This window comes from Bactrocera tryoni, chromosome 1, assembly GCF_016617805.1.
Source record: "Bactrocera tryoni isolate S06 chromosome 1, CSIRO_BtryS06_freeze2, whole genome shotgun sequence".
NCBI classification, from domain to species: Eukaryota; Metazoa; Arthropoda; class Insecta; order Diptera; family Tephritidae; genus Bactrocera; species Bactrocera tryoni.
Genome location: NC_052499.1, coordinates 68,997,914 through 69,010,707, shown reverse-complemented (window position 1 = coordinate 69,010,707; position 12,794 = coordinate 68,997,914). Strand labels below are relative to the sequence as shown.

Genomic DNA, 12,794 nt, shown 5'->3' with positions numbered 1-12,794 from the left:
AATGACATGCCTATAAGACACTTTGAGAGCAATTATTTCATAAAACCTAACATGATTAGTAGCCAAATACTTTCTAGTATATCAATTATAATAAATACTTATTTGTATGTGTGTGGTTTGCATTTCAGGTGATGAGAACTCGCATGTTCATGCCATTCTCACCAGCGACAATCTGCTCGATGGCACCATCGAAACGGTCGGTGAACACTACTATGTGGAGCCAGCGCATCGCTATTCAAGCGAGTTGCCCGCATCGGGTGTGCACAGTGTCATTTACAAAGTCAGCGATGTGCAAATGCGCAAGTCGGCCGCAGCCGAGCACTGCGCCAGCGAACGACTGCGACGCGACATGCTGCTGAACGATCTGAAGCGACGGAAAGCGGTCACCACCGAAGCGGAAGCGTCAAAGTCGCTAGAGCGTCACAAGCGTTGGCTGCCGGATGAGGTATGTAATTTAAAGAGTAAAACCAATTACCCGAATACTCACTTACTTAGCAACAACACAAAGAACAATGCAGCATAATTGCGCATAATTGGCGTGCACATTGTTGACGACGACCCAACTCACATGCTATTGACATTCATCGATTGCACACATTTTATTTTATACGCTTCCGTTATTTTATCTTTTCTCTGCACGCAGTTGGCTACATCCAGCGATGACCATCAAAATCCGCCGCTGCCATTGGACTTGGACGTGCCCTACAACGATGACTTTAGCATTTTTGCGGGCGGAGGCAGTCGTGGTCGCTTTCGTGAACAAGAACGCGGGAAGAACCGCGAACGGGAACGAGATGCAGATCGAGATCGCGAACGTGAAGAGATCACTACAACGAAAAGTGTGACTAACAACAATAACAATAAGCATGAGCTTAACTATAATAGGGAACAGCAACGAAATAGATATCAGCAATCGGCGACGACGACGACAACCACGACAACAGCAACATGGCGTAATGCAGCCGCTGTTGATAGGGAAACAACCGATAGGTACGGCGACCTGCTGCGAAATGTGAACAAAGCCAACAGTGATAATAGTGATAACAACAGCAACAGCAATACGAGAAGTAGCAACACTTATGTTCCGTCCCTCATTGTAGCGAACGCGTCCACCCATGGTGGTGGTGTACAGAATCGCAACATCCTTGTGAACAATTACAATCCTGGCAGTAGTTATAGCAATAGCAACACTAACTACAACAACAATAATAATAATAATAATAACAATAACAATGGCTTACGCAAAACCTATGCCAAGCACAAGAATATCATTGTTAGCACTTACAGCAATAAAAACAACAACAACAATAATAATAGCAGCAGCAACAACAGCAATAATCGTTCGTATCCCTATGATTTTGTCATCAACGGCGGTGGCAACAACAACAACAATGCAAACAGCAATAATGGCGTCAATTATAACTACAATGACAACAACAATAACAATCGCTTCGACACGAACAATTTCTTTCAAACGAATTGGTCCACCATGTTCACCAACAACAACAACGATCGTCCCAGTCACAAGACACACGTCGAAATCATAACAAAAAATGGCGCTACCAAAAAGCCGAACATCATCGTGAATAATTACAATCCGGATATTATGCTAGTGCCAAATCCACAAAATCCACACTTCAACAGCATGTTGATGACGAATTTGCTAAGTGGGCGTGGTCGTGATGCTGCGTACGAGACAAATTCGAAGGATAGCGCTCAGTCGATGTACGATCGCAAGATCACGTGCATGCTATATCTGCAAGCCGATCACACATTCTTTCAGAAGATGGGTTCCGACGAGGCCAGCATTGAGGCGATCACGCGGCATGTGCAGCGCGCCAATTCCATCTACAAGAATACGGGTGAGTTCTCGCAAACGCCAAAGGGAGCGTCTTTTATGTGCGAATATAAATAATTGATTTTCTTCTTTTTTTTTAAATAATATTGAAACAGATTTCAACAATGACGGCAAGCCAGATAATATAACATTCATGATTAAGCGCATCAAGGTGCATAATATGAACGCGGTCAGGGATCCGAGTTATCGATTTCCGGGCAATTACGGCGTGGAAAAGTTTCTGGAACTCTTTTCAGGTAATATAGAAAATTTGTGTATATTATGGTCCAATATATTCAGATTATATAAAAAATAAGATTTTCCTATGACGCAATTTTATCTTTGCATTCTTTCATATATGAATTATTACTGTGAGATTAGAAATAGAAAATTTTTTGAAAACGAAACTTTCATGAACCTTAAAACTTGTGATGTGATGGTTTTGGTCATAAGTTTTTCAATTGGTGGCAACTCTTATTCAAAATATGGCAATATTGAAAGCTTCCGAAAAATTTCCGAGGGCTTTCCGTAGACGTTTGCTTGGCGTACATTTTGTAATATTTTCTGTATTACTTTTGTGGTTAGGTGGTAACTCTACTCCAAAACAAGGCTTTCCGAATACTTTCAAAAACGCTTTTTAAAAACGCTTTCAGACATTTTATAATGTTTTCAGTACTACTTTTATTGAGAGTTGGAAACAAATACTATTACAATAGATAAATACAGGTAATCAGCGAAGGACAAGTCAAATCTTTGACCAATTGGCGGTTTCCTAAAAAAAATGTCGCGTATTGTGAAAAAATCGCACTTAAGTGTTAAACTAAGAAGGTTATGTAAAATTTTCAGTCGATCGGTCCAGCCGTTTCAGAGAAATTTTCGTCACCGACTCTGGAAATGTTGTAACACTAAGTTAATTCTTACAAATACAATCATACTATTCAACTTAAAATTTCCGGCAAAAATTTCAAATTAATATTATGAAATTCAGAAGTAAATATAAACCTTTAATCACTTTCTAATTATTTACTTTTTTAAAGAAAAAACGCAGTAACTTCAAATTTAATGCGGAATGTTTATTATAATTCGAAAAAATATTGTTTGTCATTTATTTTTTGAAGATTATATCTTGGAAATAGTGATCGTGGCTCCGCCTCTGATGGTCCATTCATTGAGTCCAATTTTCGATGTCTCGTTCGAGCACTTCGACTGGCAACTGGCGAATGACACGCGTGCTGTTTTGATCCAAGGCCCGAATCGAAGCGGGATTATCAGCATAGACTTTAGACTTTACATATCTCCACAGGAAAAAGTCGAGCGGTGTGATGTTACACAACCTTGGTGGCCAATCGACCGGCACAAAACATGAAATCATCTGCTCACCGATGTGTTCTCTCAATAAATCCATTGATTGATGCCATTTAATGGAAGTGGCGTCGTCTTGTTGAAACCAATTGTCGCCGAAATCCCGAGCTTCAGTTTCAGATATCAAATTGTCGGTTACCACTGCGCGATAACGGCCGTCATTTACGGTTACGTTCTCGCCGCTATCATTTTCGAAGAAATATGGAGCTGTGGTTCCACCAGCCCACAAATCACACCAAACCGTTATTTTTCTGGATGAAATGGCAGCTCTTGAATCTCCTCAATTTGCATTTCGTCTCAAATGTGGCAATTTCGCTTGTATACATATTTATTGAGCCAAAAATGAGCCTCATCGCTGAATTTGGCTCGAAATCGTCGTATCTTCTTGAAACTTTTCAAGAGCCCATACAGCGGCTTCAGTTCTTCAAGCTCCATTTTGTATGCGCTCAATTTAAGATCACGACATAAAATGCGCCAAGTCGTTCCATACATCAGTCTGAGTTGTTGCGAACGGCGCCGATTCGACTCTCCACGGTCTTCATGTATACTTAGCTACGGCTGCTATATTTTCTTCACAGCGTCCTGGACGTGGTCTATTCGGTCGAATATTATTTATGATGGTGTTGCGAATAGTATGCTCAGTATTCCGAATATGTTGACCATAAGTTGAAGCAAAGCGCACCAAACACATTCTTTACAGAACATCAATTTTCGTAATGAAGTTAAACGATTTGTAAACGTTGTTAATACGTGTAAGCCTTTCCATGATGAATGATCAATTTTGACAAAATTTTAATGTAGTTCATAAAAGAATCGTGTCTTCTGATTCGTTAAGGTTACCATTAAATCAACAAAAACGCATATCATATCCTTCAGCTTTTCAAAATTAAAGCTTTTTTTTGGAAAATTCAAGGTAAACTTAACCTCTCTAACATTTTTTTCGGTTTCTTTTATTTTCACTAACTTAGAGGAAGATTATGATGCCTTTTGCCTGGCGTACATGTTTACATATCGAGACTTTGAGATGGGAACACTGGGTTTGGCATGGACTGGTGACCTCAAAAATGCCGGCGGCGTATGTGAGAAGAATGGCGTAAGTCAAAATTTTATTTTATAGAATTTGATACTTTTTATATTTTGAGAAAGCAAATTTCAAATTTCACTATGAGCAAAACTTTATTTTTGGATGAAAAGTTGCTAAAACTAGCTTTGTTTTGCAGCACTATCGTGGTTCTTTGAAGTCGCTGAACACAGGCATTGTCACGCTACTAAATTACGGTAAACATGTTCCTCCAGCCGTATCGCATGTGACATTAGCACATGAAATCGGGCATAATTTTGGATCACCTGTAAGTGCAGTACTTTGAAATTAATTAGATTTAAGAAATATCTTAAAGTCTTCATAAAAATTTTATTTTATTTGAAATTTGCAAACCAAAAAATTTTTCTTCCCCCCACTCTAACTAATTTCTCTTATGACCTATACACTTTTCATGCTTTTTTCTACTTGCCCGCTGACCAGCACGATCCGGAACAGTGCACACCCGGCGGTGAGGATGGTAATTTCATAATGTTTGCGCGCGCCACGTCCGGTGATAAAAAGAACAACAACAAATTCTCACCATGTTCACTAAAATCCATCGAACCCGTACTAAATGCGAAAGCACGTAGCGCCAAAGGCTGTTTCACCGAACCGCAGGCGTCCATTTGCGGCAACGGCGTGGTCGAGGGTGATGAACAGTGTGACTGCGGTTGGGAGGAGGACTGCAAGGATACATGTTGTTTCCCGATGTCACGTCATCCGCGCATCGACGAAAAGCCATGCACTTTGACACCGCGTGCTATGTGCAGTCCATCGCAGGGTCCATGCTGTACGGGTGATTGTAAATTGAAATTCGGCGATAAGTGTCGCGATGACAACGGCTGTCGCGATCCGAGCTTCTGTAACGGTCTCGGACCGGAGTGTCCGCCATCGGTGAACAAACCGAATAAGACGATATGCAACAAAGAATTCGTTTGTTACATGGGTGAGTGTACAGGTAGTATTTGTTTGGCCTACGGCCTCGAGTCATGCCAATGCATACCGGGACCGACTGATGACAAAATTAAATCGTGCGAATTATGTTGTAAATTGCCCGGAGAAGGTAATGCCTGTCGCAGTTCGTTTGAATGGAATGAGCCGCCGTTTGATGTGCCGGATATGTACGCGAAGCCGGGCACGCCGTGCAACGATTACAATGGGTGAGTGTTGCAGCACATGCCACATGCCACGTATGCTTCTGTGCTGGTCGACATGTATATGAGAGTGTATTAAACGTGTTTTTCTTACTCTTTTTTTATTTTTTTATTCTCCCAGCTATTGTGACGTATTCCAAAAATGTCGCGAAGTTGATCCGTCGGGACCGTTAGCCACGCTACGCAAATTACTGTTGTCGGAGGAGAGCATTGCCACATTTAAGAAATGGGTACAGCATAATTGGTACACAGTTGTGTTGGCGGCATTGGGCGTATTCGTGTTGCTGGTAAGTTGAGCAGACTTCATTGAAGATTTTATAAAAGCACATAATTAAGTATAAACGATAAAACACACATGTAAAGAATATAATATACGAAAGTACGTCGTACTAAGCAGAGGAAAGTATTTAAATATTGATTTATTTAATCGCTTTGGTTAGACTGCAATTCTCAACTGACTTAAGCGAAAATATTTTGAAAAGAATTAAAATTAAAAATTAAACTAATCGTCAATCTAGTTTTTATCCCAAAAATATTTCATAGTCTTGGTCATACGTTGTGTTTTTAATATAAACGTATACTTTAATCTCCTTCAAGATTTCATGCATTGTTTCCAATTTTCGAAAATCATGAAATCTGAAACCATAATTCTGAACAAATAAAAAATTCTAATCGTCACCTAAAATGCAAAACAATGTATCGTCAAAAAAAAATTGAAAATCGTTAGTCAAATATAATAAACAATATATGACCCTTTAATAACTCTAATTTTGTTTATGGTAACCATTGTAATACCGTTTTATAACTAAGACTCAAATTTTTTTCAATACTGTAAACTTATGAAAAGTGGTGTTAAGTTATTTTGCATTTTAGGTGACGATATATTCTTATTATTATATAGTAGTAATCCATAAAAAATTATTATTTTCGAAAAATATTTTTGTTTCAATTTTAGTTATTTGATTAGTGTTATCTTTTTTGACATTTAAAAACTATTTTTTTTTTTCAAACTTCAAAGATCATGAAGGTTGCAACAAAAATGCTTAATGATGAGTATGAAGAAAAGATAGCAATGCGATTGCGCGAGAATAGTAAGTGCCTGTACTTGTATAATCTAAGGCTGTGGGTAATTATCGCTAGATCAACAAAAAAATATATCTGTGCATTTTATGAGGCTAAAAAGGCTTTGTCACATATTGAGCATTTGTAGAAACAGTAGCTAAATCAATCATTTCATACAAATTTTCTGCTGATCTTAGATGACTTTAAGGCTCATGTAGATTTATTTAATCCAACATTAGTTGCAAAAATTCAAATAACTTTTTCTACAGCATAGTTTAAAAATTTTTACAAAGGTGATTTACAAAGTTTTCATGATTGGCGTGATGGTTTCCAAAGAAAAGGTTTCAAAATAAAAAAAAATTTCTGATATTTTTCCTTACCCTTTTTTTACGATTTGAATGAATTTCAAAATAAACTTTTTTAATAATATACTAGTTTTCTGAAAGGCCATTAGTAATTCTCTTTAGTCCAAGTCATTAATATTCGATGACAATTTCAAAAGGTCTATTAACAATACTGCACAGCAGTTGACTCTGTATTGGACTTAACCTACTTTTTTCAAGAGATGCAGTCTTGGTGAAAAGTAATATCTCTAATTTTCAAAGTTAGTCTCCAAAATCGAAATATTAGCATTGAACTTAATATTAATTATAGAATGTAAGTGACTATAAAATTGTTGTACTTGTTCCTGTCATTTCAACTGAAGTCATAGTGGAATCTTCGAAAAAAGGAAATACAAGTATACAAGTATATTATATCGAATCGATTTTTGTTCAACAATCCTACGAAACTCCAACCATATGAAATTCTATATGAATTACTTAAAGTATCATTTTCGTATGCCAATTGTTTTTAAAGAATTTTCAAGTGACAATCATTACACAAATTATTTAGAGTATTGCAATTGGGCTACCGCTAGTATGACCTCAACGTTTAAGAATCAAAACTATCGATAGTAATATTTTCTAACGAACAGCTTTAGCATTCGAAAAAGAGCATCACATTTCACTTACGATTGGTTTACATATAATATAATAGCATCTGAGCAAAATTGACTAACAAAAAAAATAACTTATTTAAAAAAAATCTTTATGATCGCCCTTAAAATAGTCTTTTGAGCCAATACAAGCCTGCCAACGTTTAATCCAATTTTCCATACACATGCTATAAGCATCCGGCTGCACAGGCCTTCAGTGCTTTTGCGAAGTTTAGGCTTTTACGGTTTCGACTCATTTTTGGAGCGTCATTCTCTAAATTGTAGGATAGTCATCAAGTCACTAAGTCACACTAATTGAAGTATGAAGATCAAATTTTACAAAAACATAAAGAAAGGTTGACCAAATCTAGAAAAAGAAATTTTTATTGATACAGTTTGCGAGCCTAATTTTACTGGATCAGCACGGGTAAAAATTTATAAGCTGGTACTTAAAGGGTTACATGGGTTTGCTCGGGTCAAAAACAGGCTTTTTCATTAACTTTTTTCACATATAAAAAATTAAATATTTTATTAGGATATTTTTTTGTTACAATCATACACTATTTAAAACGAAATTTTAAAATTTTTGGAAACAAATATTTTAAACTCGGCCATTGCGACGCCTTTTCCGGTGACCCCCCCTTACAGGATCATCTAAAGTGAAAGACCTTAACTTAGAACTTGGTCGAAGGACAAAACAACTGAAAATTGGATTTTTGGCAGACATTTTTACAAAAAATAAAAATTTCAGTAAAAATTTCGCGACATGTTTTTTTTCAAATAGTTGTAATCGAAAAAAACATACTTCATCCAAGTCTTTAAGAATTATATCTTAGAGACCTGTGTAAAATTTCATTAAGATCGGTTGAGTAGTTGTCGAGAAATCTTGCCAACCGACTTCAAAAACATAGTTTCGAGATCAACACATTTAAAGACGATGCACTTAGCCTGGCTAGGCTTCAGCGCACAAGTTCTCAAGGCTGTATCTCTGAAACTATTACTCGAATCAACTAGAAAATCTGGGACAATATTCTAGAAGTGTTGTAGATTTTAATAAGACAATAAAAATTAGAAACCCGTACACTCATGTAACCCATTAGGATACATTAAAAGATTGACTCGAGGGGCTTCGACAATTCTCAAATTGTACATAAAAGTAGGACTTTACAGTTTTTTCTATCAACATTATTATTAGATGCGCAACTAAGTTGGTTTGTGAATAGATGGCTCCAGCAGTTAGTGGTATCGATTTTGATACATCTCAAGCGTGATAAATTTAACATAGAGATTTGAAAAAGAAACTGCGTTTCCACATTAGTTTTCGATTTTATCATTTTTGGGAATTATTTATGTTTTTCTAATAGTGACAGAAATCAGCGGCTGAAGTATTTCGAGAACTCCAAAAAATTTACGGTGGTGCTGCTCCAAATAGAACAACGTGCCGTGAGTGGTTTCCTCGCCTCAAAGACGGCGATTTAGATATCAACGAGCGCCCGCTTAAAGGAAGGCCAAAAACATTCGAAAAGCTAAAAGTGTTTGCTTTAGCTTAATTAGGAATCACCCAACAAACCATTATTCAACATTATATTTACTATCTTTATTATTTTAAAAATTATAAACATGCACTATAAGATTGATTAAATTATTTACAAATCTTGTAAAATAGCAACAAGTAAGCTAGATATTATTCTGCTACCCAGAGAACAAACTATAAACATATCAATGGTATTATTTTCATTCCAAACAGATACTCAGCACGAAGCTGCTGGCGAAGCGCTCGAATCTGAAACTAAAATCGGTGACCATCATACACAGCGCAACCACCGAAACAGTGCGTCTACCCGACGACAACAACGGCGTCATCGTGCACACGGCCGTCCGTACAAAAGTACCGTTCAAGAAAAAGGTGCGCGGCGAGCGCAGCAACAAAAGTAAGAGCGCGCACAGAAGCGGCAGTAGTGGCAATATAGGCGCTGGCAAAACTAAAGGCAGCGGCAGCGGCGGCAAAGCGACGTCCTCCAAAGCAGCCGAGTTAGCGGCGAAATCAACGCACGCGCATAACCGTAGTGGAAAACTAAGCAATACAGCAGCAGCAGCAACAGCAACAGCTGCCGGCGGTGCTAGTGGAGAAGTTTTGGTAAAGCCAACGCGCACCAAGAAAAATCGCGTTGGTAGTGGTGGCGGCGCGGCTGTGTTGAAGGCCACACCAGTTGCTGCAGCATTAAACACGCCACTTGCGGCCGCAGGCAGCAGCGCCAAGTTGGAGAACGAAGTGAAAGCGAAGAGTAAGCGCTTTAAGAAGCACAACAAAGAAATCATCGATTATTCATCGCGCGGTGGACAGGACGCGTCGAGCATTAGCGGTAATGGGCACACCAACACCTTCGGCAAAGTGCAGAAATGGCTGCTGGAGTCGCCGATTGTCGTGCAACCGCTTTCGCATATTGAACATTCTTCGAAAATACGAAAAGTAATGAGCAAATCGCAGTCCACACCCGAACGTCTGGTACAAAAGTCGCCGCAGAAGTCCAAGTCGGTGACGAATCTGGTCAATGACAAAGTGAAACTGCAAGTGGTATATAAGCCGCCATTTAAGTTCGCGCTGCGACTCTCCAAGAATGCCAAAGTGAAGACGCATGTAATTGGCGGTGCAGCGAACAAACTTAAGCGGACGACACGTACGAACGGCGTAGGGGTCAACGGCGCCGAGAGCAAACGCAAGAGCAGCAATCAAAATAGCGAGGGTAGCAAGAACTCTGGCAGCGGTGGCAATGACGAGGTTAAATGCAAACGCATTGCGCTGCTACTCCGCAATAATAACGAAGACAATCAAATACTAACCTTAAACGAACCGACTTATGAGACGCTCAATCCGAAAACCATGCCCTCCAAAATGGAGAATCCATTCTACGAGAATCTGCTGTGCAGCACAGCGACGGGCGAAATGCGCGCCGCCATAGCCGCCAACAATGAAGCAGCAGCAAGCAACAGCGTCACGGCAAACTCGGCAAACGCAAGTGTTTCCAGTAAGACTGCCAGTTCAAATAGCGGCAAGCTGACGTCCGATGCGCACGCTGTCGGTGGTGCATTGCAAAAGCAACGCGCACACAACTACAGTCGCTCCAATTCCTTTTCGGCCAACAATCCATTTACAGCCAATCAAACGGCGCTCAATGCGCGCAAATTGAGCGAAAGCAGTACCGCGCATCAGCCTGCGGCGAGTACAGCCAATTTGGGCCGCAACTTCGGTAGTACACAAAATCTTGGCCAAATGGCGCAAAATCAAAATCATCTAGCCAAATCAAAGAAACGCAGTAGTCTGAATCTGAAACTCAATAGCGCCGCCAAGAATGGTAAAGATCCGCCTATTGCGGCGCGGCGCAGCAATTCCAATATGAATTTACGTAGTAATAACGCGGCCACCACATATCAGCCCAGTATCTACACGAATGATCCACAAAACTCCATTGCCACCGCAACCACCAACACAACCACTTCCACACACGCCAGCAATGCTGCCGCCAACGTAGTTACGCCCGCGCCTACGGAACGTCAGCTGCGACGTAGCTCCAGCAGCACCGCCTACCAACATCAGCCAAAGTCCGCAAGCCAGAGCACGGCTGGCCATGCTTTCTCAGCGGTTCTACCGGCTGCGCGCACCAGCTTCAGCAACATACCACGTGCCAGTCTAAGTGCCGCTGCCAGCAGTAGCGTAAATGCGAACGCCGCCAACACCAATGGCGGTCTGGGCAATTTCAACCGGATAGCCGATGGAGATCAACTAGTCGTCGCAGGTAGTCAGTCCAGTCACAGCAGTCAGGGTAGTCATGCAAGTCATGCAAGTCACCCCAGCCACAGTAGCCACCATGCACCGGTACGGCATGAGCATCGACGTAGTCGTAGCAACGCACATTCCACCACAGCACCATCACTAGCCATCACTGCCAATTCTAATGCCACCGCCCCTTCGGAACAACAATTGCAACAGCAACAAAAGCGTTCCAATTCTATAAGACAGCTGCAACATAGCTATCATCCGCCGCCGTTGCCGTCAGTGGCGGCGGCGTCCAGCCACATTGGTCAGGCGCGTATGGAAGGGGAGCACGAACTGCCATCCGACTTGGAGGTATTGTTGTCCGATGTGGAGAATCTAGTTAGTTAAGGGTTAATAGTTATAAGCAATAGATGTGCGCTTGAGTACTGTGGGAAGGTGGTCGAACGTGCTTTACGCAAAGCAATTAATCGGTATTTAATAGTGATTCACGGTCAATGGATGTATGTATGTTTGTAGAAAAACTCAGCACATTCTTTGCCGACTGTAAGTTGCTTCCAGTACACATAAAATAGCATTGTTTCTTACTTTACTTTCGCTTCTTCTACAAGTGATAACAAAGTGTAATCGATAAACTATTTTTCTAAAAAAATATCGATTTAAAATTGTGTCAGGAAACGAGCAACTTTGATTTCGTTCCGACCCGCTCTAATAACGCCATATTATCCACATAGCACCTTTTAACAATTTTTTTTTAAATACTTTTTCATAATATTTTTCGATACCTTTTAATCTTTACTTTTTTGTCATAAATGTTTTCAATTTAAAAGTCTTAAGTTAGAAAAAATTAGTATCAAATACAAGATCCAAATATTGGGGAAAAATGTTCGCTCAACACGATCAAGTCTGAATATTACCTAAAGTATTTAAAAAATCATTTTCGACAACAAAATTTGTGTTATCGGAAAAATATCGTTTCATCACAATTTTATTATGGATTTTATGCCAAATATTTATTTACTTTTTTACTTCGTTCTATAATATTTTTCTTTCGAAATTCCGAAATTCCATTCCGATTTATTTATGTTTTTTTTTTTTTAAGTTTATCGAAGACTTTTAAGGGGTTATATACAGTTAGAAGACCGATAAAATACGAATTTTCCAGTATTGTTTCTGATAAAACTTTTAAATCTATTGATACAAAAATTTGTAAACATTTTATGGCATCTTTTAACTGTATTTTAAGACTTAGTGTTAGTAAAAATATTTTGTTTGGAAAAGAACTACAGCTGATCTCCTCTCAAAAAAGACGTTTTGCGATGATCACTATATCTCTGAACTGGATTCTCTGAAACTAAAAAACCAAACAGATTTCTTTAAATTAATGTTAAATCTAGTAAGTAATCGAAGGAATAAGCAAATTAAAGAATTTTGACAAAATGGCAGTTTCTAAAAAAATCGATTTTTGACCAAAATTTCGGCCATAAATTCTTTATAAAAAAATATTTATTGGTGAGTAAAAATCTTCGATTAATTATCAAAAAATATAT

At 39.1% G+C, this 12,794-nt stretch overlaps 1 protein-coding gene across 1 annotated transcript in view; it reads left to right on the top strand.

The window, feature by feature from the left end:
* LOC120770755 overlaps positions 1-12,496 on the top strand; it is a 129,795-nt gene extending 117,299 nt beyond the window's left edge. The window contains exons 5-12 of the mRNA XM_040098344.1: positions 129-445; positions 644-1,862; positions 1,954-2,094; positions 4,168-4,292; positions 4,420-4,548; positions 4,722-5,440; positions 5,556-5,721; positions 9,220-12,496. Coding sequence (XP_039954278.1) covers positions 129-445; positions 644-1,862; positions 1,954-2,094; positions 4,168-4,292; positions 4,420-4,548; positions 4,722-5,440; positions 5,556-5,721; positions 9,220-11,634 — 5,231 coding nt within the window. The 3' untranslated portion in view covers positions 11,635-12,496. The remainder of the gene's footprint in view (positions 1-128; positions 446-643; positions 1,863-1,953; positions 2,095-4,167; positions 4,293-4,419; positions 4,549-4,721; positions 5,441-5,555; positions 5,722-9,219) is intronic.
* Positions 12,497-12,794: the final 298 nt, after the last annotated feature.